Genomic DNA, 25,887 nt, shown 5'->3' on the forward strand with positions numbered 1-25,887 from the left:
GTGGGAAGGGTGAAACCTCCTTTCCTGCAGCCCATCCCTGGGTCTCTGTTCGAAGTTCATGGTTTTAAAAGCCTTGGACGTGCCCCTTCACCTGCTGGCAAGTTGCAAGATCCCAGTTGTGTAAGCTGTCCCAACACACACAGAGTGAGAGTTGTCTTTCTTTGTACCTTCTCCAGCTTTATGATAAAAGGTAAAGGGACCCCTGACCATTAGGTCCAGTCGTGGCCGACTCTGGGGTTGCAGTGCTCATCTTGCTTTATTGGCTGAGGGAGCCGGTGTTTGTCCACAGACAGCTTCCAGGTCATGTGGCCAGCATGACTAAGCCGCTTCTGGTGAACCAGAGCAGCGCACGGAAACGCCGTTTACCTTCCCGCTGGAGCGGTACCTATTTATCTACTTGCAGTTTGTGCTTTCGAACTGCTAGGTTGGCAGGAGCAGGGACCGAACAACGGGAGCTCACCCCGTCGTGGGGATTCGAACAGCTGACCTTCTGATTGGCAAGTCCTAGGTTCTGTGGTTTAACCCACAGCGCCACCCGTGTCCCATAAGCTTTATGATAGCCAGAGCCAAATTGTAAAACCCTTTTTAAAAATAATTTTTTATTAGCTTTTTGTACAAAATTTGACATTGTTCATTTCACTTTCAGTTTAATAATTTATTACGTTTGGACTTCCTGTCCTTACATCCGTAATGTCCCTGTTGCGTTCCTTTTATCTGCTGCCATAACTGCCATTTATTTTCTGTTGTATTATAGCTTAGGTTTGTTCATTTATTCTAAATAATTTCTAATTTCAAATCTGAACTAAATTTTAAATTCCGGTCTGTTTGCTATAATGCGGGGACAGGGAATCATTTTTGTCCCCAGAGCCGCATTGCCTTCTGGGAGCCACATGGCAGTGGTGGGAGGGGCAGCAAATTTAAATGTTTACCTTTGTGCGGTGGGCTAGTTTCCATATGCATTCATGCAACCCCCCTCTCTCTCCATCCGAACAAGCAAGAGGCATTACTGGAGTTCAAGGACCTGTTCCAGACAGGCAAAAAATACTGAAGGCGGGTGCGAAGTGAGGCTGGCAAGGCAGGTGGCCTCAGGATTTTGGCCTGAGGCTCTCCACCTCTTCGGTAATGGGTTGGATGAGGGCCAATAAGCCAAGATTTGATACTCCGCTCTACAGAATTCCCTGTGGGTTGGTGGTTCTCATGTCCAGGCATGAGGCAAACAACTTACTCTTTTAAATGAATTGTGTCACCCTGTTCTTGGAGTCAAATGGTACAGGTCAGGTTGTAAATAATGATTTTAAAAATCTAAAGGTGCTGAAAAAGATGACAAAGGAGGTGACAGAAAAAAACGTCTCTGGGGAAGGGCCAGAGCATTTGTTCTGCTTGCATAATATTCCAGGTCCAATCCCTGGCATCTTATCCATAGCTCAGCTGGTTACAGCATGGTGCTGATGACACCGGGGTTGTAATAATAAAATAATTATTATTATTATTATTATTATTATTATTATTATTATTATTATTATTATTATTATTATTATTATATTTATTTATTTATTTATACCCCGCCCATCTGGCTGGGTTTTCCCAGCCACTCTGGGCGGCTTCCAACAAAACACTAAAATACAATAACCTATTAAACATTAAAAGCTTCCCGAAACAGGGCTGCCTTCAGATGTCTTCTAAAAGTCTGGTAGTTATTTTTCTCTTTGACATCTGATTGAAGGGTGTTCTACGGGGCGGGTGCCACCACCGAGAAGGCCCTCTGCCTGGTTCCCTGTAACTTGGCTTCTCGCAGTGAGGGAACCGCCAGAAGGCCCTCGGTGCTGGACCTCAGTGTCCGGGCAGAACGATGGAGGTGGAGACGCGGGTTGCGGGTTGGATCCCCGTCTGGGACAGCTGCATATTCCTGCATTGCAGGGGGTTGGACTAGATGATCCTCAGGGTCCCTTCCAACTCTGATTCTATGATCTCCAGACAAGGCTGGGAACGACTCCCTTCCTGAAAGCAGCCCTGGGGAGCCGCTGCCAGTCAATGTAGATGGTGCTGAGCAAGATGGACCAGTGGACCAACTCTGTATTGGGCAGGTTTCCTATGAGGGGTATTCTGCCGTGATTTCCTTGCCATCTTAGACGCTCCCTCTTTTCGAGACACGATATCCAGCCTTGATTTTCTTCCTCTTGCTTCTGCACCAGTTGCTGAGATGCAGGCCCAAAAGAGCAATCTGGAGAAACCTGATTCTGGGACAAGGTCCAGTCTGGACAATGGGATGAGCGAAGGTAGGTGGCACGTCCTGGTCCTCACCTGAGTTTCCCCTCCACCCCCCTCCTGGATCCATGTTTTCCATGCAGTATATACCAATAAGCAAGGAGACTCTGCAGAGCTAAAGGGACACACACATATCTATATATGCATGCACCCCAGGGTGGAGAACCTCAGGCCTAGGGGCCCAAATGTGGCCCTCCAGTCTTCACTATCCCACCCTTAGGACTTTCCGCAGGCCACACCCATTTTCATCCTTCCTTCACACCTATCTTAAGTGATTTGGCCATGGGCAGCAGTCGTAATACCTGTTGCTCTATCGGGTGGGGAAGTGTGTAAATAAACCTCTAACTGTTGTTAAGCTGACATGTAGCCTGCTATACAAAGGTAAGCATAGCATAGGACTCTCCTTCCTTGGAGGTTTTTAATCAGAGGTTGGATGGCTAAAGGTGGGGGTCAGCAAACCTTGTGGGGGGGCTGGACCATGTTTTTTTTTGGGGGGGGGGGAAATGAACGAATTCCTTAATCCCCACAAATAACCCAGAGATGCATTTTAAATAAAAGCACACATTCTACACATGTAAAAACACCAGGCAGGCCCCACAAAGAGATGCATTTTAAATAAAAGGACACATTCTGCTCATGTGAAAAGACGCTAATTCCATGGGCTGGATTTAGAAGGCGATTCGGCCGGATCCGGGCCCCGGACCTTATTTTGCCTACCCATGGCTTAATCTGCCATAGATGCTATAGCGGAGAGTCCTGCATTTCAGGGGGTTGGTCTGAATGACCCTTGGGGTCCCTTCCAACCCTACAATTCTATGATCCTATTATCCTTTGCCCCGCCCTCTTTGTTCTCTGGCCCCACCCACCTCATGCTTACCATGGGAAGTCAGCTGTGTCCTGCTGGTCCTGATGACAGAAATTTCCCTCACACACGGATGCTGTTGCTTTCTAATATCAGGGACCCCCCTTCAGTAGCATTTCACTTCCTTTCTAGGAGGGGCCAGAGAGAGACTTAATTTTTTAAAAAACGAAAGCTCAGAGTCTGCAGTAGGGCTGGGCGATAGCTGGTTTTCAACATTGTGATATATCACCAGCTAAACATCACAATATACTGATACATCAAAATGTCTGAAATAAGGGTGGAGCTAGGTAGAGGCACTGGCAACTTCAGTTTTTCTTTTTTTTCTTTTTAAAGAATATTTATTAGCATTTTACAAAATACATAAGTTTACAGAATAAAAAGAATTAAAACAAAAATTAACAAACTAAAAAGCAAACATAGAAAAAAGAATAAAAAAAGATAACAAGAAAAATACAGAAATTACCAAAAAATACATAGAAGGGGGGGGGGAGAGAATACAAAATACAAAAAACAAATAGCTAGGAAAAAAATTAAAAATAAATCCATTTTTCAATATCTTTAGGCTCATTTACTTGTTTCCTTGACCTCCTCACACCTCCCCTTTTTGTATTCCCATTTACAAAATCATTTCAGCAAATCCTTACCCTCTTTCATTTAAGTCCAATACCACTTATTTTCAACCCAACATCATTTTAACATTCATTACTTTTACAGTATTTCTGCAAATAGTCTTTAAATTTCTTCCAATCTTCTTCCACCAACTCTTCTCCCTGATCTTGGATTCTGCCAGTCATTTCCGCCAATTCCATATAGTCCATCACCTTCATCTGCCACTCTTCCAGTGTGGGTAAATCTTGTGTCTTCCAATACTTTGCAATAAGTATTCTTGCTGCTGTTGTTGCATAAACTTCAGTTTTTCTTCCATCGTGATTTTTGCCTGCACCTGCTCTTGTGGTTTGCTGCCCCCTGCAGGAGAGAGCTGAGCCTGCAGAGTTAACACATTGTGATTTTTGCATAGCAAATTCATGATTCACAATACAGTGGTACCTTGGGTTAAGAACTTAATTCGTTCCAGAGCTCCGTTCTTAACCTGAAACTGTTCTTAACCTGAAGCACCACTTTAGCTAATGGGGCCTCCTGCTGCCGCCGTGCTGCCGGAGCACAATTTCTGTTCTCATCCTGAAGCAAAGTTCTTAACCTGAGGTATTATTTCTGGGTTAGCGGAGTCTGTAACCTGAAGCATCTGTAACCTGAAGCGTATGTAACCCAAGGTACCACTGTATATTGCCAGGTCGAAAATTATGAAACTAATATCACGATACGGACTTTCAAACCAGTTTTGTACAGTCATACCTCGGGTTACAGACGCTTCAGGTTGCGTGTTTTCAGGTTATGGACGTGCCGAAACCCGGAAGTACCGGGACGGGTTACTTCCGGGTTTCGGTGCTTGCGCGGCGCTGCGGGTTGCGAACGCTGTGGGTTGCGAACGTGCCTCCCGCACGGATCACGTTCGCGACCCGAGCGTCCGCTGTATAGCAATATATCACCCAGCCCTAGTCTGCAGTATCTGCTTAAGGCCACAGCCGGAAAATTTCATGGGCACAGTGGTGCCAGGTTGGCAGCTGAGCTTGCAGAGCATTCCTAAGGTGGAAAAGAGTCCTAGAAATGCTGTTGATATTGATTTCATTCTAATAATGTTGTTTTTAAAATTATTATTACATTGTTATTACTAGTCTTAAGTGTTATTAATACTAATAAGATTAAAAACTAATGCTGTGGTGTTACATTTAGATTAAATTAACAGTCAATAGCTGAAACTGAGCTATGAGCCCCAAAGGCATGCCTTCCACTCTCCTGTTTGAAATGCCTGGATAACAGTGGCTTCTCTCCAACCTGCGAATACTGATTTATCTCCTGTTTGCTTATTCATTCGCAGAGACGGAATTTGAGTCTGTGGACAATTCCACGCTGCTTGCTGAGGCCAACTTCCCAGCCCCTTCCCGGGAGGGGGACTTCTCAAGCCTGCTGCCCCCAGGGGCCAGGACCCTCACGCCAGGCTCAGAGATCCGGCAGAGAAGTACTTGCTCCAGTTCCTGAAAAGGGGGCGGGCGGGTTTGTTTGCGGCCTCACAAGCCCCTCCTCAGCCTTTTGCACTGCTCCCAATAGCTTGCACCCACCACAGGCCTTGCTCTCCAAAGGGAGCCTCTGCTCCCAGCTTGTGTTTACATTCCAGCTCCTTTTTCTCTCCCCCCCCCACCCCCTACTCCTCACCCGGAGACACTGTAACTTAAAATAAAGATTTACCTGCTAACGAATTAGTTGCCAGCGTACTGCAAAAACTCTGGGCTGGTGAAAACCCGTGCCGTGAATTCTTGTGCACTGGGAGATGGGTTTGGGGGTTTTTAAGATATGTAAACCCTGGACGCGGGTGGCGCTGTGGGTAAAACCACAGTGCCTAGGACTTGCTGATCGCATGGTCGGCGGTTCGAATCCCCGCGGCGGGGCGCGCTCCCGTCGTTCGGTCCCAGCTCCTGCCCACCTAGCAGTTCAAAAGCACCCCCGGGTGCAAGTAGATAAATAGGGACCGCTTACTGGCGGGAAGGTAAATGGCGTTTCCGTGTGCTGCGCTGGCTCGCCAGATGCAGCTTGTCACGCTGGCCACGTGACCCGGAAGTGTCTCCGGACAGCGCTGGCCCCCGGCCTCTTGAGTGAGATGGGTGCACAACCCCAGAGTCTGTCAAGACTGGCCCGTACCGGCAGGGGTACCTTCACCTTTTACCTTTTACACCCTGGACTAGATTAGAAGCTTAGTATGAGCCTTAGGATGTGTGGTTTCTAGGTCTGTGATTTGTAGGCACAGGTAGCTGAGATTCCAGCATTGCAGGGGTTTGGATTAGATGACCCTTGGGTCCCTCCCAACTCTATAATTCGCATTGCAGGGGTTTGGATTAGATGACCCTTGGGTCCCTCCCAACTCTATAATTCTACAATTTAGGGATGCAAGTGGCGCTGTGGTCTAAACCACTGAGCCTCTTGGGCTTGCCAATCGGATGGTTGGCGGTTCGAATCCCTGCGATGGGGTGAGCTCCCGTTGCTCTGTTCCCGCTCCTGCCAACCTAGCAGCAGGGGTGAGTGGGTGGGCCAAGTCTGCCTGCCTGGACTGGGGTGTGTATCGCACATGTGGCATCGTGCATGCACATCAAGGGGTCAGGCACAACTCGGCACGCCTGTAGGGATTGCACATTCGGTTTCCAGAATAAATCACGCAGGCTGAGAGGCAAGGCACTTCTGTCTGCACGAGGTTTATAGAGGAATGTCTCCTTTTTCCTGATGCAGAATCTGAGTTGCCTGATTGACAGTCTGCATGAAATACACTCAGTAAGTTGCCTTGGCTCAACACTCATGTTCCTTTGGCTGTTTGAGCTGCCACTTTCTCAATAGGGTTTTCTGATAATCGTTGCAGCCAGAGGAGGGTCCCACCCAACCTGACGTCTTTCAGTTTGCAAAGATCCAATGTTCATCTGGCCCGTCTTGGCTGCGAAGGAGGGCTTGTCTGCATTCCAGACACAGCTAGTAACTCTCGCCTCAAATTCCAGCCCAGTGGTAGTGGGGATGACCCTTATTGCTCCACACGCCAGCTGGAAGGGTGTGTTCACCTCATAGTGCAGGGTGCGCACACTGCTTGCTTGCAGCGAGGACTAACGTAGGTCACATGTTGTTTGCCAAACTCCCATGGTGCTTTGCTGGCACTCCTAACTAAGCTCGGTGATGTCGTGCAGGGCTGTGCGAAATGGTTTGCTGAAACTTGAGTTTGTTGTGGTGGTACCTGTCTGTCCCTCCTGGATTGCTTTGGAAACGTGGGCGGGATAGGGAATGAAATACTTTTTTGGGGTAGGCCTCGTAGTCTGAAGTTTGAAGCAGGAGTGGGGGAACCCACAGCCCTCCAGTTGTTGCTGAAAAATAAATCTAGTTTTCCTCAGTAACTGTGACCAGTCCAATCCCCTTCCAGTCTTCTTCCACCGTCTCTTCTCTCTGGTCTCGGAGTCTCCCAGTCAGTTCAGCAAGTTCCATATAGTCCATCATCTTCATCTGCCATTCTTCGATTGTTGGTAAATATTGTTTCTTCCAATTCTTCGCTAGTAATATTCTCGCTGCTGTTGTGGTAAGACAGAAAAAAAGTAACATCCTTTTTGGGCATTTCACCCCTCCCACTTACATTCTGGGGGCCTGCCATGTGTAAGTGAAAATTTGTGTGCATGGGGAGCATCTTTTAGACACCCTCTCTGCCGCTCTCCCGCCAATCCAGACCAAAAAGGCTGTATCCAAAAATATTCACAACTAGAATTGAAGCTCAGGGCCAGCTGCATGACAGCTGCTGCGTTACCCCGCAAATCAGCTGCTAGGCGGGGAGGCTGAGCAGCCTAAACAAAGCCCAAGTCTCTTCGGAGCTTCCTCTGCCCTCACTGACATCCTTTTTGGGCTCCGGGGAGGGTCTCCTCACGAGCCAAGAGAACTCTCCTGCTCTCTCCCGCCATTTCCAGGTTTGAATAGAATTATTTATTTCCCAGTACTGCAGGTATACGTACTCACCAATCACGAGTAAGTGGGGGCATGTCTGTATTGTTAAGTTGGCAGGTTTTTCCTTCTTCATTTTCCTTCCTTCAAATAAACTTCCATTAAAAATAAATTAAGAAATGATTCGCCTTCGCCACCACCTTAGGTGCAAATTTTCTAAATGGAAACCCCCAACGTGCATTGGCCATGTGTCATGAGGTCCACCTTTCGTCTCATCCTCGATTGCCAGACAGTCTTCTCTCTCCCGTTCCGCTCCTCCACCTTTTCTCCCACAATTTGCCAACCAAAACCTCGGCTTATCGGGTTGTATGTGGAGCAAATACTCTGAGCAAGCTGTGTACCAGAAATACACACGCCACTCATTCTTAAATTATGCAAGATGAGTGGAATTTAGCACCACTCATTTGTGGATTTTTTGTAAGGCTGGAATTTTGCTATTCCATGGTATAGAAACTGGCACGTAGTGTATGAGCAATTCTGAATTCCATTGAGCTCTTCCAAGTTTAATCATGCGGGCTGTTTTCAGAATTAATTCATACTCAGCCAAAGCTCCCCCCCTTTTTTTTTTGCTGGAAAGAGCTTTTGCCCAGGAATGCAGTCCTCTTGCTTAGTCAGAGACTCATGATAATGACTCAGCACAAATTTAGACAAAAGCGGATTTTGAAAAGCAACGTCTCAGTCGTACCCTGTGCCCCAGTTCTTCCGACTGAAATTTAATTAGCATTCCCCTAATGTGCAGTCGGTCCCACTTGCTTGTCCTTACAATGTCTGGGCAAGATTTGTTAATTAAGCTTGCATTTCTCCTCCTCCTGTTTTTAAAAATATCTTTTTCCCTATCCCCAACCCTGTTTTTATTTTTTTTAATTTTTTTTTTGCAAAGGAGATCTTTTGAGAGGAGCTGTATCAGCTGGGAATAAAATAATTTGAAATGTTGGGATGTTAAAAGTTTATTTTATATGTGAGGAGATATGATGTTGTTGTTGTTTAATCGTTTAGTCGTGTCCGACTCTTCGTGACCCCATGGACCAGAGCACGCCAGGCACTTCTGTCTTCCACTGCCTCCCGCAGTTTGGTCCGACTCAGGTTCGTAGCTTCGAGAACACTGTCCAACCATCTCGTCCTCTGTCGTCCCCTTCTTCTTGTGCCCTCAATCTTTCCCAACATCAGAGTCTTTTCCAGGGAGTCCTCTCTTCTCATGAGGTGGCCAAAGTATTAGCTTCACGATCTGTCCTTCCAGTGAGCACTCAAGGCTGATTTCCTTCAGAATGGAGAGGTTTGATCTTCTTGCAGTCCATGGGACTCTCAATAGTCTCCTCCAGCACCATAATTCAAAAGCATCAATTCTACAGCGATCAGCCTTCTTTATGGTCCAGCTCTCACTTCCATACATCACTACTGGGAGGAGATATGATAGCCACCCTCAAATAAAGGGCAGTCACTTGGAAGAGGGAGCAAGCTTGTTTTCTCCTGCTCTGGAAGGTAGGACTCAAACCAATGGCTTCAAGTTGCAAGAAAGTAAATTCCAGTTAAATATCACATATAATTTACTGGTGGTAAGAGCTGTTTGACAGTGGAACAGACTCCCTTGAAAGGTGGTGGACTCTCCTTCACTGGAGGTTTTCAAGCAGAGGGTGAATGGTCACCTGTTATGGATGCTTTAGTTGAGATTCCTGGATTGCAGGTGGTTGGACTAGATGACCCTTGGAGTCCCTCCCACCTCTACAAAAAAAAAAATTATAAAAATTTTTATTAGTTTTTTAACATATCATTTTCAACAGTAATTAAACATACTTTTACATCTTATTCAATTTTTTTGCCTTCCATCAGTCCTGTCTGAACATTTTCCAATCTAATCTCTCAGTATGCATTTCTTATCTTCCCTATTACATTTCAAACTCATAACCAATATCTCTATCTTTTTCTACTTTGTAACACTTCGTATATTTCTCCTTACAAAACTTCTTGCAGTCCTACTAGCGTAATTTGTTGATTCCAGTTGCTCTTCAAATAATTCATCTACTTCTTCCAATCTTCTGTAAATCTCTGGTCCTGCAGGTTTCAAATCCTTCCTGTCATTTTGTCCAATTCTGCATAGTCCATTAATTTCGTCTGCCATTTTTCTTTCGTTGGAATTTCTTCTTGCTTCCATTTCTGGGCTAACAGTACTTTTGTCGCTGTTGTTGCATAGAAGAACAGTTTGACATCTTGTCTCTACAATTCTATGATTCTATGGAAGCTTACAGGATCTGAAAGCAGCTGAAGAAACATGTTCCCAGTTAGTTAAAGCAAATGATCAATGTATTCATGGACTGGCAGCCCCTGCAGTTCACTGCTCCTTAAACTTGCAAAAGCTTTCAACATGCGTTTTGAATATGGTTGTCTGCTTTTGCAAAGTCTGACACGGGCTGCGTGCCTCTGAGCATGTACAGAGTACCCTTTCCCCCATCAGCAGAGCAACCCATTTGAACCCAAAGGGCAAAGTGCTTTTCAGATCACACCAGAATCTTGACAAAAAGTAGCTTTTTTAAAACAAAAAAACCGGCAGTGTAAAATATGGTAGTTCTCTAAACGCCCCATTCGTCCCAGAAAGTGTCTTCTGTTTCTACAGATGCTGAAAGCATTGAATGCAAACCTTTGGAGGTTTCTGGCCTAGTTTTTGTGTTGTCTTGTTTGGGCAACTGAGGAAGAAAAGGAGGGAATCGTAGTAAAATCCTTGCCGCGTGGCAATTGCGGTCGGCTCAACAGTTCCAAAGTTAAGCTCGTTTAGGAAGTTCTAAGGGCGACCTCCTTGCACAGCCTGTTTTCTGAATTTCCTTGCAGAGGAGCTGAGGCAGTAGCAAAGAGCTCCGCTTTGCTGTTGCCAGGAGTTGGCCAGGGTCATGTCCTGAGCAGCTTTACGTGCAGCTGGTGATGATCCGAGAGGAAGTGGAATATTAGCTGAAAAGTGAGGTTGCCTTTAGGAGAATTATTGCCACACTAGGGAATTGGAGAGGGACGTGGGTGGCGCTGTGGGTTAAATCAGAGCCTAGGACTTACCGATCAGAAGGTCGGAGGTTCGAATCCCCACGATGGGGTGAGCTCCCATTGCTCAGTCCCTGCTCCTGCCAACCTAGCAGTTCAAAAGCCTGTCAAAGTGCAAGTAGATAAATAGGTACCGCTCTGGCGGGAAGGTAAACAGCGTTTCCGTGCTGTCAGGGGCTCAGGAGCAGAGGCACAGGGGAGAGAGGAAATGGAGAGCGAAGGGGAAGAATCTGAGGGCAGCATAGGGGAGTATGAAAGTGGCCCGAGAGATTCCATGAGTCTCTCCAGCGAATCAGAAGATTCCCAGAGGGGGGCGCCGATGGCCAGGGCAAGGGGGGTCCCAGGGGGGACACACCAGAAGCAAGGGGCCAGCGGGGACTCCCAAAGCAGCAGCGGGAGAGCAGGACCAGCTCCTCCACCAGAGCGTAGTGAGGGGGAAGAGTCACATGTATCAGGGCCAGCTTCTCCTCCAGCAGGGAGAGAGGATGAGTCAAGGGTGGCCACGCAACCCAGAATCAGCCACGACTGGACCTAATGGTCAGGGGTCCCTTTACCTTTACTAGGGAATTGGAGAAGAGTGCCGTCATCTCTTGCTGGTTTTGTGGGGAGGGCACTCCTGGGGTCCCCGAAGAGCCCACTGCCGACACACAGCCTGGACCCTCCTTTTTCTCCTACGTTGGTCGCTAGATCTGTCTCCCATCTGCAGTGTGGAGGGCTGTTGCTACCAGGGAAGCCCACCAAGAAAAAGGGCTTTGAACTAGTCCAAAAGAGCCTGAAGTATTCCTTAAAACTTTAATCTGAGATCACTGGTTAAGAATGTGTTTTTAACTGTTTCTGAGAAGGCTTTAAAATATATTTTCCCCCCCCTCATATGGATGCATGAGCCAACCTGGGCTCATTCTGGAAGAAGGGTGGGATATACGGAATAAGTAAATTAACATCACTATCTTACCTCAAAACTCTGCACAGTGGGGCTCTGAAAGGCAGCCATGAGGTATACAAGGGACACCTCATTCTAGGAAGTGATGGAGGGAATCTAAGAAGACATATTTTGTATTCCTAAGAACGTTGTGTACCTCCTTTATTTTAATCCCTGTCCGCCAGGATTTCAAAATGCAGTTAAGTCTGTGTGGCCTCAGTTCTCCCACCTCTAAAATGGGAATTATACTCTGTGGTAAAATAAAGGTGAAGTCTTTTGCGTATGTCGGTGTCAGTCATAGATCTTTGCCTGCTCATGATGGAAGACAACTGCGGGTTATCGAAACTTCGGTCACCAGGGGGGGGGGGATTTTCTGTCTGTTGTCGATTAGGAAAATAAAAGTAAAACAATAAGTTGTTTTAAAACACGGATGGGTACATCAAGCAGCATCTCTCCAGCACAACTGTTTTGTACAATATTTCTTAAGATCCAATAAATGCACTGTCTTTATTTTATTTTCCTTTTCAATTTTCCTGCTCTTGGAATGACCTCATTAATAAACGAGAGAATGCAGGATTTTTGGCTCTTAGATATTTTCCTGTTGGCCGGTGTGGAGCGGAAACACTTCGCCCTGGGCGTCCCATCACTGCTTTTTAATGTTCTTTCTCTTACTCATTAACTCACTCATTGGCTCTCTCTCTCTCTCTCTCTCTCTCTCTCTCTCTCACAGTGGCGTAGCGTAGGGGGTGCAGGGGGGGCCGGCCGCACCGGGCGCAACATCTGGGGTTAGGGCAAATCCACAGGTTAGGGGGCGCAAATCCACGGGTTAGGGGGCGCAAATTACTTGCCTTGCCCCGGGTGCTGACAACCCACGCTACGCCACTGCGCTCTCTCTCTCTCTCTCTCTCTCTCTTTCTCTCTCTCACTCTCTCTCTCTCTCTCTCTCTCTCACACACACACACACACACACACACACAGCTTCCATGTCTTTAATAGTATGATAAAAATAATTTATTATTTGTACCCCGCCCATCTGGCTGGGTTTCCCCAGCCACTCTGGGCGGCTTCCAACAAAGATGAAAAATACATCAAAATAGCTTTGCACAGGCCATAAATTCAACAGAATAAGCTTCTCTTGACATGGGGGTGCTATGTGGCTTCACCTGCTGAACATCTGCCTGCCTTGCGGCTCATAAAACCGTAAGAGGCCTTTTTTATGGGGGAGGTGGTGAGCTTATTTCCTATTGGTCTCCATGTGTGGTCTCTTCTTGAGCCTCGCTGTCCTTGGCCTCAGTCCTTCGGCTTGCAAAATGGGAAGAAAGCCCAGCAGTAAAGAAAAAGAGGATGAGATCCTTTTGGAACGGAAGACGAAGAAAGAAAGCAAATATGATAATATAAGTGAGGGGTGGGAAACCTGTGGCCTTCCACTTCCATACAGTGGTGCCTCGCAAGACGAAATTAATCCGTTCCGTGAGTCTCTTCGTCTTGCGGTTTTTTCGTCTTGCGAAGCACGGCTATTAGCAGCTTAGCGGCTATTAACGGCTTAGTGGCTTTAAGAAAAAGGAAACAAACTCGCAAGAGCCCATAGGGAAATTCGTCTTGCGGAACGACTCAAAAAACGGAAAACCCTTTCGTCTAGCGAGTTTTTTGTCTTGCGAGGCATTCGTTTTGCGGGGCACCACTGTAATTCCTTACCATTGGCTGGGAGTTGGAGTCTAACAACATCTGGAAAGCCCCCCCCCCCCACTGCACTGTAAATCACGTTTTTTTTTTGGCACCGCTTTGGGTGTAAGATGATCCCTGGAAAGTGTCTTTTGTCTGTGCTGATGCTCCAATGAGTGGCTGAGACCTGGGTGAGTGTATGGCTCCAGGCAGGGCAGAGCTGGTCTGGGAGCAGGAAAAATGTCTCTCCCTCTGTCTGGGATGAGTATCCTGAATCAGTTTGCCCATGTAAGAATAGTTCTTTTCCCCCTCCTCTTGGGATTGTGACACAGCACACACACACACACCCTTCCTTGTCTCCTGTCAAGTCTTTTTTACTTTCTCTCTCTCTCTCTCTCTCTCTCTCTCTCTCTCTCTCTCCTCAACCCTTATTTATTCCCTCTCTTACCCAGAGGAGGGATTTCCGAGAAAGACGTGAATAGCCCTTATAAGGCACTATTTGTTTTCTTTCCAGGCACCTGCCAGGGGGGTCCCTGACAAGCCAAAGAATTTTCCACGCCCATTAGCTGCCTTGTACTCCTTCCCACTGGCTGGGCCCAGCTGTAAAGGAGCTGGGGGGGGGGAGGAAGAGGTTGTGAAGGGGGGGGCGATGAGATCATCCCACGAGGAGGATATAAAAGTTTGGGTTTTGGGCTTCGCAAGAGGCCACCGCTTTGCTCGTTCCCGGCAGGCAAGGAGCTCTTGCTTATCATTTCCACGGATACCACAAATTGCTCCTCAGCTCTGAGGCGGCAATTCTTGTGCCCCCGCGCCACCCCATCCCATACAGGCACACCACATTTCAGCACCACAGGCTTTTGGACCTTGCCTGGTGGGTCCTGTTATTCCTGGAAACAGCTCCATCGGAGTTCTTTCATCGAGGGGGGTTCCTGCCACCTTGCATCCTTTGGGTAATAACTTGTTGCAGAGACCCTTCCCGGCAGCCTGTTGCCTAGCAACCAAAAGCAGACATCTACCATCCAGGTGAGTGAATTTGCCCCCTTGAGGCACATCTCCGCCTCCTCGCCTCTTAAGTTGCGTTCCTCTTGGGGTAAAGCAGGGGTGGGGGATCTTGTTTTTTTTTGGGGGGGGGGGTCACATTCCCATCTTGGGGGGGGGCTGCATAACAGCAGCGGGAAGGGCCAGAAGTAAAAAGTCGGCATAGCAAGAAAGGTAACTTTTATGTTTGTATAGTACCCGTATTTTTTGCTCTATAAGACTCACTTTTTCCCTCCTAAAAAGTAAGGGGAAATGTGTGTGCGTCTTATGGAGCGAATGCAGGCTGCGCAGCTATCCCAGAAGCCAGAACAGCAAGAGGGATCACTGCTTTCACTGCACAGCGATCCCTCTTGCTGTTCTGGCTTCTGAGATTCAGAATATTTTTTTTCTTGTTTTCCTCCTCCAAAAACTTGTGGTCTGATGTGTCTTATAAAGCGAAAAATACGGTAATCTGTTTTGTACACATGCTCTATCCAGGCAAGGAAAAGGTATGGTCAAAGTCCAAGGGCACATTCCAGCCTGGTAGAAACACTTAAGGAAGGCTGTTGAAGGGCCCAACTCAGGATATATACATGCAATACATTTGAAACACATGCACTACCACGCCACAAGAATCTTGGGAACTGTAGTTCAGCCCACACAGATATACAGTTCCTTAACAAACTATATTTCCCAGGATTATTTGAGGCAGTCTTTAAATGCATGGGGTATGTGCTGCCTCAGGAGGGATGTTGCCTAGAGAGGGTCCTGAGGAATCTGGCAGAGAGACCTGGATGGGTACATTTGGACTCCAGGCCTGAGTTCCCTGTCTCCTTGCTCTAGATCCTGTAGGAGGCAGTGATGGACCCTCTGGTTCAGGAGAACCCTACTTCCAAAATCAGCAGAGGCAGATCAGATGTGGTCTGTTGCCTTCACATCTTGCAGGTCGCTTCTGGGTACAGGGTGCTCAACTAGAATACACCCTTGGTCTGATCCAGCACATCAGCATTTGCAAAGGGAGAGCAGCACCCTCGTCTCACTCATCCCCCCCAACTTGGGCTGTGAATGCACTGTGCATTTACGGTAAAATATATGCAAAACACATTCCCCACCCCCTCAAAATCATAATAATTCTGGGAACAGTAGTTTGTTAAGGGTGCTGTGAAATGTAGCTCTACGGGGGTAAACTACAATTCCCATAATTCTTTTTGTGAGGTGCTTTACATGTCTGGTGTGTACGCAGCCAACATCTGGAGGGCCACAGGTTTCCTCATCCTGTGGGTTACCACTTCTGATTCAGACCTTGACTCCAGCCACAAGCATGCATAAATCTGGCTATGCACAAGCAGTCACCTCGTTCAAAATAGTAATGCGTAATGTCAGATCTGGTGGTTTAGGAATTCTGAATGTTTCACCATATGAGCTGACACAGAAAGATGCAAGGGGGGTATTTTATTTTAGATCTGTATTTATATACAGTGGTACCTTGGGTTACAGACGCTTCAGGTTGCATACGCTTCAGGCTACAGACTCCGCTAACCCAGAAATATTACCTCAGGTTAAGAACTTTGCTTCAGGATGAGAACAGAAATCGTGCTCCGGAGGTGCAGCAGCAGCGGGAGGCCCCATTAGCTAAAGTGGTGGTTCGGGTTAAGAACAGTTTCAGGTTAAGAACGAACCTCCGGAACAAATTAAGTACTTAACCTGAGGTACTACTGTACGACTTAATATTTATAATTTATAAGCAGTGTGCATACTTTTTAAAGAACACTGTACAAAGAATAAGAACAATTGAAATAAACCCTAGAAATGGAGAAGAACCTTAAAATGCTGAAATTGGAAAGTCATTTTCAAGCACCTGCAGTTCAGCAGGGAACAGGCTGGGTTCTTATCTTAGTCAGGAGGGTAGTTCCACAGGATTGGACCCGCAATTTTGAACACACCACTTCTGGCACTTACGAGCCATGTCTCTGAACCGTGGTAGATCACTAACCGAGACTCCCTCAAATATCTCAGTGTTTGGGCAGAGATATATGGTCTATGTGATAGTCTGGACCCAAGTTGTGAAGGGCTTTGTAAATTGGGTTTGTGATACCTCAATCGTTAGAGCATCAGATTCCTGCATTGTAGGGGGTTGGACTAGATGACCCTTGTGGTCTCTTCCAACTCTGTGTTGATTCTATGACTCAAGGCAGCTTCCCATTTAAAAACAGCTCTAAAAAAAAAATACTTTTGATTAACTTAAACTGCTTATTGCCTTCTGTACAAATAGTAGTTTGGGATAAGAACCTACGTTATTTGGTTGTTTATGTATTGCATAAACACCAGCTTCTGAGTTAGGGTGGGATATTTCATTATCTGTGTGACATTGTTATATGTTGAAAAAATTGATTAGAAAAAAATAGACCAATAGTCCTTTGGTAATTCTCATAGAACTCCAGCCCAATGGTTGCCATTAATTTGATTCTGAATTGATTTTAGAATGAACTGATTTTAGAATGTATTTCAATTAATTGATTGTGATTTTATGTAAACTGTGTTACTTTACTGTTGTTAGCCGCTCTGAGCCCGGCTTTGGCTGGGGAGGGCAGCATATAAATATTTTTTTTATTATTGTTATTAAAATAAATAAAAACACCCCTATTTTCCCCTTCTACTGTGCTTCTCTTCCATCTAACAGGAGCCATGCAAATCCCAGGGCTGTTTCTGGTAGCGGCCTGGATCTTGACCCTCTGCCCCCAGGCATCACCGACAAGCATGGGGCACCCTTTGCCCGTGCCCCTGAAAGAGAACCCCCTCTTCCCGCATCCCTCAGGGAGCAACGCCCCAGCGGAGAGCAAGGACAGGACCTCATCGCCTGCTCCGGTCAAACCTTCTCTGGATTATCCTGACGATCAACATTACGAGGATTACGACTACCCTCTGACCGCAGAGCCCCAGATGCCCGGCCTCCCGCAGCCGCCCCATCACCTTTGCAAATACAACCCCTGTCAGCACCTCCAAGTGCCCTGCGCGGAACTGAGTAGGGCTAGCGGGTGCTTGTGCCCGGGAGTCACCGGCCCAGATGTGCCCCCCGAGCCACCCCGCCTGCAGACGGTCCACACGAGTGAGGTGGGAGCGAGCATGCGCTGGTGTGCGCCTTCTTCCACGGTCCAGGAATATCGCTTGCACTATCAGCTTGTCGGCGGGGACTTCCTCACCGGCCCAGCCCTCAACAACACTTTCCGCTTGGCAGCTGTCTCAGGGTTGCTGCCAGATCACGAGTACCTGTTCTGCATCGTGGCATCCAACCGGGCCGGATCCAGCCCCACGGACGATGGCACCCGGCAGCACGGGCCATGCCGCCTCATCCGGACTCCTGCCCACCAAATGCCCTACGCCTACATAGCTGCAGGGCTGGCTGCCACCCTCATCCTCGTGGTCATCTCCGCCTTGGCCTGGCATTTCTGCGTCCGCAACAGGAGGAAGCATCCTCACCGCGGGTCGATGGACAACATCCTCAACGCTGAGCCAGGGCTGGATGGAGCGGCGAACAGCTCTTTCCGCAGTGAGGAGCAGCTCTGAGCAGGGTGTTGGCATCTACTGGCAAGATGGCATCTCTGTTGCTTCAGAGTTCGATGCTCTGTTTCTTTGGGGGAGCTTCACTCGACGCCATTGCTTTTAAAATGCTGTGTTTGTTGCTGCCTCCAGGGTGGAAGGGGCAGCGATTTTGTGTTATCCAGGCCTTTTTTTCAGCTGGAACTCTCCGGAACTCAGTTCTGGTACCTCTCAGATGGGCACCATTGCCATTATAAGAGAACAAGCGAGGCATTCATTGTGAGTTCCGGCACCTCTTTTTCTCAGAAAAACAACACTGGTGCCATCTATGCTGTCTACACAGAGATGGCAACTGTTTTCTTCAGAGATGTTTTCTTCAAAGGGTCTGTCGTTTTCATGGACCTTCGCTCAGCTCTATTCCTGCTGCCTCTGGGGCGGAAGGGGAGCAATTCTGAACTCTCAGCGCTGGGGAATTTGAACCAGTCCACTCCCCTGAACTTTCATGGCCTGAGAGAGGGTGCACAGACAGATCTGACCTGGACCACCATTTTGAACTGTGGTCTACCAGGGCTGGACTTGCCATTAGGCAGAATGAGGCAGCGGATTCAGGCAGTTAAGAAACAGCAGCAAAATGTTAGAGGACAGGACCCAGTGTCCTTGGGCCTGTCATGAACAACACTGTTCCATTGTCACTAGTGCTGAACTAATGCTCAACGTTGAGTCCAATCTGATTCTGAATGTGGATTGGACGCAGGGCCAGTGAAGGGTGTGGCCTGGGGATACTTCCAAGGGCCAGAGAGAGAGAGTTGGAGGGCCAATTCAGACTCCAAGCCTGAAGTTCCTCATCTCCATCCTACAACATACTGTTTCTTCTCCAGCAAAATGTATTGGCTCAACCCTGTACTCTAAATACCCCCTTTGGGGAGGGGACTGCAAAGAACTTGTGTCACCGTCACTCTTAACTCTCCCCAAGTGCCCAGTCAAAGCCCCATGGACCAGTTCAGTCAGCTCAAGAAGAAGCCATGTATTCAGATCCTGCCAAATTGTCATTTCCAATTCTTTCTTCTCTTGAAAAGGATGACGGCTCTTGGGAGGGATGTGAAGACGGTCTTTTAAGATGTTGCGAGAATCTATGTTTATTTATGTATTTATTATCAGAGGTTTTTTAAAAAATAAAACAACATTACAGAGGTACAAAAGTTCAGAGATATCTACAACTAGTGGTGGGGGAGAATTTTGATTCAGTTCACGTTTATAGGCGAATCTACCTCTGGGAAGAGACACAGCTCAGTGGACAGAGCTTCCGCTTGGTGGGTAGAAGGTCCCAGGTTCAATCCCTGGCATCTCCAGTTGGGAAAAGACTCCTGGTCTGAAATCCTGGAGAGCTGCTGCCAGTCAGTGTAAGCAATACTGAGCTAGATGGGACATTGGTCTAACTCAGTATATGGGAGTTTCCTATGTTCCTACCTAATTTGCAACTTTCCCAAAACAAAGCTCAAAAACAGTCCCATTGTTTGAAATTTGCACTTCTCTGAATTTTGCAGAGCAGTGTAGAAAAATGCTTATGCTAGACTGAAGCGTGCCTAAAATGCATATATCTGTAGGTGGGGGAAGCATTACAAATGCATTGTATTAGAGGAAATTGATTTACACAAATGCTTATATTAGACACAATTGCACACCAGCATGTGTGCATTAGGAGGAATTCAACTAAAAATGCTGATCGATTTTAATGAGTACAAACTGATATTGAAATGGGGAGAACTGAATTTAATATTAGAAAAATGAGAAAAAACAAAATGGCAGATTTGCTCTTTCGACGCCCACTCCAAGCCAGATATTCTCATAACTGCACATTGGTGTTAGTTGATTGTCGCTGGAGGAATCAGAGTAGAGTAAAATGCTGAACCATCATTTCCTGGAATGCCTTCATTCCTTATTTATCTTTTCTTTCCAGAGAACCTCGGATGAGTTATGGCAGCCTTACCCGACCTGCTGCCCATCCCTTTCAATGTTTTGGAACTACAACTCCCATCAGGCAGAGCCAGCCTGGTGAGTTGTAGTCCAAACCATCTGGAGGGCATCAAGTTGGAGAATGCGGAGTCACTGGAACGTGGTTGACTCTTTCCTGACACACACACGCATGTGTCGTTGCATCAGGACTTGAGTTTCCGTTGGCGTCTGTCCTTGGCAGAGTTCACAAGCTTTTGAGCTGTGTCCTGGAAAACTCAGTGTTTTCCAGATGTGCGTTGCTGAAGGAAGGCATGGGAACGGTGGGAATTTGGGAGTGCCTGCCTCTTGGCCGAGCTGGGACAACATGTACCCATAGGCCTCTGGGAATATGGTAGGGTTGAGGAGGTGGGGACTTTCCCTCCCTGAGCATCTCTTGGATGCCTGCCTGCCTCAAAAAGCAGATGTGAGAAAGTCTTCCCAGAGGGAGGCCTGTCCTGTCTTGGGTTCTGAGTCAAACTTGGCCCCATCTGCACCATCCATTTAAAGCAGTATCATACAACTTTCATGGCTTTCCCCCCAAAATCCTGGGAACTGTAGTTTGTTAAGGGTGCTGAGAGCGTTTAGGAGACCCCTGTTTCTCTCACTGAGCTACAATTCCCCAAGTGGTTTTACAGTCCATACCTCTTCCCGGGGAACTCTGGGAATTGTAGTCCTGTGAGAGGAATTGGCAGAGAAGAGTTTTGGACCCCACCTGCACCCTGCTTCATACCACTTTAAATAGTTATGTTTCCCGCCCCAAATAATCCTGGGAACTGTCGTTGGTTAAGGGTGCTGAGAGATTAAAGGTAAAGGGACCCCTGACCATTAGGTCCAGTCATGTCCGACTCTGGGGTTGCGGCGCTCATCTCGCTTTACTGGCCGAGGGAGCCGGCGTACAGCTTCCAGGTCATGTGGCTAGCATGACCAAGCCGCTTCTGGCGAACTATCTACAGCAGCGCACGGAAACGCCGTTTACCTTCCCGCCAGAGCGGTACCTATTTATCTACTTGCACTTTGACGTGCTTTCGAACTGCTAGGTTGGCAGGAGCAGGGACCGAGCAACGGGAGCTCACCCCGTTGCGGGGATTCGAACCACCGACCTTCTGATCGGCAAATCCTAAGCTCTGTGGTTTAACCCACAACACCACCCACGTCCTGCTGAGAGTTGATAGGAGGCCCCTAATCCCTGTGAGACCTACAATTCTCACAGTTCCTTGGGGAGAGGGATTAATGGTTAAACTGGAACTGTACATCTGTGAGGGGAATAGGGAGCCAATGGTTTGACTCAGTATAAGACAGCTTCCTGTGTTCCTTTAGATGTCTTAATGCAGACCTCTGTAAATAAGAAGTAAATTTGCATGGATGCTTAGATGAGGTTTAATTTCTTCACACCATCGTCAGAAATGCCCTCTTTGACCTGGGCATCGAAGGTGATGTAAACAAGGCAACACGTCTTTGTGAAATTCCTGCTTCTTGTTGGCAGGAAATGGTTGGCATGAAAACATACGCAACAAGTTCCCCTTCGGACGGATCAGTCACATCTGCGTGCGGTGGCACACTCAGTCAGAGCAACAACCGGCAAATTGTTGCACAGCACAATCACATTCATTGTTGGTTTCAACACCACCTTCATTCAGCGGGGGAAACCTTGTGACACACACTTAGAGCACATCCCCCCTGCACAAAGCATCCTGGGAACTGTAGTTGGTTATGGGTGTTGGGAATTGTCGTTCCTCCAGGATTCTTTGGCACCAACTTGCTCTCACAGACAGGCCAGACCCACAAGCAGGGCGCCTGATGTGGATTGTAAGGTACAGGCCAGGCTGGTGTGAGCAGCCTGACCCCAAACCAGGGCTTTTTTCAGCCAGAACTCACCAAACGGAACTCAGGTGCCACTGCCATTTTAACAGAACAAGGGAGGTGTTCATGGATAGATCCAGCGCCTCTTTTTTCCAGAAAAATAGCACTGCCCCAAACCATTTTGGGCAGGGGTGGAAAACCTTTTTATTCCTAGAGGCCACAGTCCTTTCTGGGTAACCTTCCTGGGGGCACATGTCTGTGGCGGGCAATGCCAGAGGCAAAAGTGGATTGGTCAACAAACCTAAAATATACCCTTATACAAGAGGCCAGTTTGTACACACACCTCTCCAGTCAGGTAAGGAAGGAGCATTATCAGAGTTTGAAGACATCCCAGTCAGGCAAAAACACTGGAGGGTTACTATAAGCTTTAAGACTTAATTAGGTAGAAAAAGAGACCATTAACGGTCAGATTAGCTTCTTTGTGAAGCAAATAGCCTAGGCCAGGTCTGCTCCTTATCCACTTTGTAATGTAAACTTGAGCCACTATGTTTGGATCTACTGACTGAAGAGATGGAAGATACTTCTGAAATAAGAGATGAAATAAATAACGGAGCCAGGTCTGTTCATTATCCACTTTGTTATGCAAACTTGGGCCAAGGCATTTGAAAGCTGAAGATACTTCTGGAAGAAGAGCTAAAGCAGGGTTTGGGGAGCCTTTTTGCTATCCTGGCTGGAGATGTATTTGCTCAGCATCAGGGCATTGGAGAGTCCCTCATAGGGATCCATGGTGTTGTTTTCATCAGCCCATCTACATGTGGGTGAACCTGTTTCCTCCTTTACAGAAGACAGTCCTCTTTTTGACAGGCTGTCTGGTCGAAACTCTCTACCCATAGAAAGATAGCATAGCAGGAACAGCATTAAGCAACCCATTTTTTTACATTCAACCAAGAGCACTTAGTAGGTGTGGGTGGCAAAGGGAGGAAAGGGTATACAAAAGGAGAATTCCCTGGATGCCAAGATCCAGGTTTGGGACAATAACTATTTGGTAGAGAACCCCATCAACTAGTTAAAATCAGAAAATATGCAGCAAAGGAAAGCATGAGAATATCAGCTGTTAGACCTTTTATAATATGCCATTGTGAGTTCCAAAACAGTCCCCCCCATCATAGAAAAATGCAAGGTTGGTAAGTTAAAAATGGTTTACTTACAAACTCTTCAAAGGTCAGGTTCATGTGCTTTTCTATACATCAGTCAGAAAACATAGGCAATACAACTTGGCTTTGTTTCAGTGTTGAAAGTTCTATTGGTATAGATAGAACACAATAACGGCTTGCTAGAGCCATGCAATCTGAGCTTGGAACAACCATCTCAGGCCTCTTTACATGCTGAGCTTCTTGGGTAGAAGAAGGCCTGGTTCCTCCCAAGGTAAGCCCAGCAGGACAGCTTACTCTATGGTTTTAACCCCTGCATGTATTAGTTCGACTTAAAATCTCTTTCCTGCAGAGAAAACCTGCAGTTTAGTGCTGAATTGGAGCAAACGGCAATTGGATTTTCACAGTATTGGGAAGCTTTTAATGTCTGGTGTATTGTATATTATTTTATATTCTGTTGTACGCCGCCCAGGGTGACTGGGGCAACCCAGTCAGATGCAAGGGGTACAAGTAATGAACTGCTGTTGTTCCAATTTATTGCTAAGGAACAGGTTTTCCGGCCAAAGAAAAGGCAAAACTGTTCAAAATTGTGCCCCGAATGCGCAGGACAAGGGGGAAAGCACTCGGAGAAGCAGAAGCGTGGACAAGCCCTCTCAGCGTTCTACAAAGCCCAAAGTATTTTAGGTTGTGAACACCACCTGGGGCAGTGTTCTGGCTGAACACATAAACCCTCTCCCTTGTAAATCCTTGTCTGTTTATGCTTTTCCTGAATGTTTCCTCCTTCTTTGTTGCTCTATGCCAGGGACAAGAGTGAATCATATGTCTCTTTTTAAAACTTGGATTACGTTGTTCCCCTACCCCCACCCGCAAATTCTGGAGAGCGGGACTGTGTAGGAAGTGTTTATAGCCTTGGGAAGGTGGGGTGAGTGGGGAGGTTGTTTTTTGAGACATAAACAGTCTAGGACTCAACGCACAAGGTCATACTGCATTGGGTTTGAGCACGCTCACAAACACGTGTGCCATTCATGCGCAGAAACCCACCAGGCCTTGATTTAGATCCCAGATGAGTACACGTTCATGTAACACTCAAAAGCTTTTCTCTCACACGCGTGCAACACAGGGAATCCATCATCAGAGTTATGTAATTTTTAAAAAATGTTGACTTCAAGCAACTGAGGGGCTCTGATTTTCATTAGAGCAGCAGCAACAACCAGAGAAACGGGAGACCGTTAAATTAATGCTGGCCATGTTCCACTTTTCCCTATCAAAATTAAAGACTCCCGTAGCTAAGGATGGACAAAGTTGACAGCTATGGTTTCTCCTTTTGACAATCTTTTGACATCTGCTTGCGAATTTGTTTTTTAAGAATTCCTTGTGAATATTCATTAGCATTTCAGTGCAGTTTTTCCTAACATACATTGTTTTTATATGCAAATTTGTCTAATATACACATTTTCTTTTGCAAAGCAATCTTAAGAACGTAAGAGCCACCTGTTGGACCAGGCCAATAGCAAATTTAGTTTAGCATCCTTTTCACAGTGGCCAACCAGGTGCCTGTGCAAAGCCCTCAAACAGGACCTGAGTGCAAGAACATTATCCCCACCCCCACCCCATGATTTCCAGAAACTGGTATTGAGAAGTATTTCCACCCCCAGCCAAGGAGGCAGAGCATAGCTATTGTTAAGTTGTGGGTGAACATATCAGACGACACAGCGATTCTTCAAACAGCTCTTGTTTATTCACAGGCCAGAACTGAACTGAACTGAAGGGTTCAGCCAGCCTGCTTATATAGAGCTCCGCTAGAACGCAACAGTAACCATTTTCTGTAACAATCCAATCACTGAACGTCACTTTCAATCCCTTATTTGCATATGTGGACCTGAGTGAAAACTATCTACAGTATCCCCCTGCTGGCCCAGGGTGAGAACTTCAGTACATAACAGCTATCATGACTGGTAGCCATTAATTTGTTGAATCCTCATTTAAAGCCATTCTAAGTTGGTGGCCATAATTTCCTCCTGCGGAAGTCAGTTCCAAAATTTGACTATGCTCTGTGTTAATAAGTATTCTTTTGCATTTCAATGCACACTTTATCTCAATATATGCATCTTTTTACAAGTTAGTTAGCTGGAGAACTGCATTATGCAGTTCAGAGAGCTGTGAATTTGGAGGGTTGTGTTTCAGTTCACAAATTGTTTCAGATCAGTGTGAATCTGGTAGGTTAGCCTTTAAAAACTAATCCAATTTCTGTCCCATCCTTACCTGCAGCTGATTCTGTTGTGTTGATTCAAAGATGATTGTGTGCTTACGCCACACAGTTCCTCTCAACAATTGCAAGTCTGCCATAATGTTATTTTAGCCCTTACGCATAGGCCGCCCCAGCCAAGCCTTATTTGCAGCAGGACTTAAGAGATCATTCTTTATTACATTTTTATCCTCCCTTTCCTCCAGAGCTGTGGAGGTAGCCCACATTCTGATTCTTCCTCTCCTTTCAACCGCCCACTAACAACCCTGTGAGGCAGGTTACGCTGTGGGACAGCAACTAGGCCAAGGCCAGCCAGTTCATTTCCTGGTTGGGGTGGAATTACTGTAAATTCAGGAGAGGCAAAAGACAAAAGAAGGTACTTCACACAGTGTGTATAGTTCAACTTCCCCCTGTTCTGTGATGTGAGGGATAAGAAGCCATCATTTTCGAAATCAATCCTCTTCGTAAAGTAAATCTGTTTGTGTGTTTGCCTTTTTAAAAAAAGGCTTCATTGAGCAAATTCACTTAGAGGCGTCTAAATTGGTTTGTTGGCATCAGGAAAGCATTCCCATGCTCCATTCATGGGGTTTTTTTGTTTTCTTTTCCTTGCTTCTTTCATATCGAGTTTTTCCCCCTCCCACCCAGCTGAGTCTTCCAGTAAAATTAGGAAGACAGCTGTTTGCCAGGAATGTAAAAGTTTAATTCCCAAGTGCAGCTTGCCATCCGTAAACAGATGCAGGATTTTTCCTTGATCACATGGAAACATGAATTGGAAGATGACTTGATCGAAAGGGATAAATGACTATTTATTTCTGCATGGAAGATAATTTTTCAAAACAAC

At 46.6% G+C, this 25,887-nt stretch overlaps 2 protein-coding genes across 2 annotated transcripts in view; both read left to right on the plus strand.

The window, feature by feature from the left end:
- Positions 1 to 5,442, plus strand: part of BSCL2 (BSCL2 lipid droplet biogenesis associated, seipin) — a 28,350-nt gene extending 22,908 nt beyond the window's left edge. The window contains exons 10-11 of the mRNA XM_077920866.1: positions 2,193 to 2,276; positions 5,064 to 5,442. Of these exons, the coding sequence (XP_077776992.1) occupies positions 2,193 to 2,276; positions 5,064 to 5,224 (245 nt within the window). The 3' untranslated portion in view covers positions 5,225 to 5,442. The remainder of the gene's footprint in view (positions 1 to 2,192; positions 2,277 to 5,063) is intronic.
- A 9,340-nt stretch (positions 5,443 to 14,782) lies between these two features.
- On the plus strand, positions 14,783 to 19,772 carry LRRN4CL (LRRN4 C-terminal like). Its single transcript, XM_077920196.1, has one exon. The coding sequence runs from the start codon at positions 17,007 to 17,009 to the stop codon at positions 17,883 to 17,885; it is 879 nt and encodes a 292-aa protein (XP_077776322.1). The 5' UTR covers positions 14,783 to 17,006; the 3' UTR covers positions 17,886 to 19,772.
- The last annotated feature ends 6,115 nt before the right edge of the window (positions 19,773 to 25,887 follow it).

The sequence above is a fragment of the Podarcis muralis genome, chromosome 16 (genome assembly GCF_964188315.1).
Source record: "Podarcis muralis chromosome 16, rPodMur119.hap1.1, whole genome shotgun sequence".
Lineage (NCBI taxonomy): Eukaryota > Metazoa > Chordata > Lepidosauria > Squamata > Lacertidae > Podarcis > Podarcis muralis.

Coding starts and splice junctions, on each gene's coding strand:
- LRRN4CL (XM_077920196.1), top strand. CDS start 17,007: ATGCAAATCCCAGGGCTGTTTCTGGTAGCGGCCTGGATCTTGACCCTC.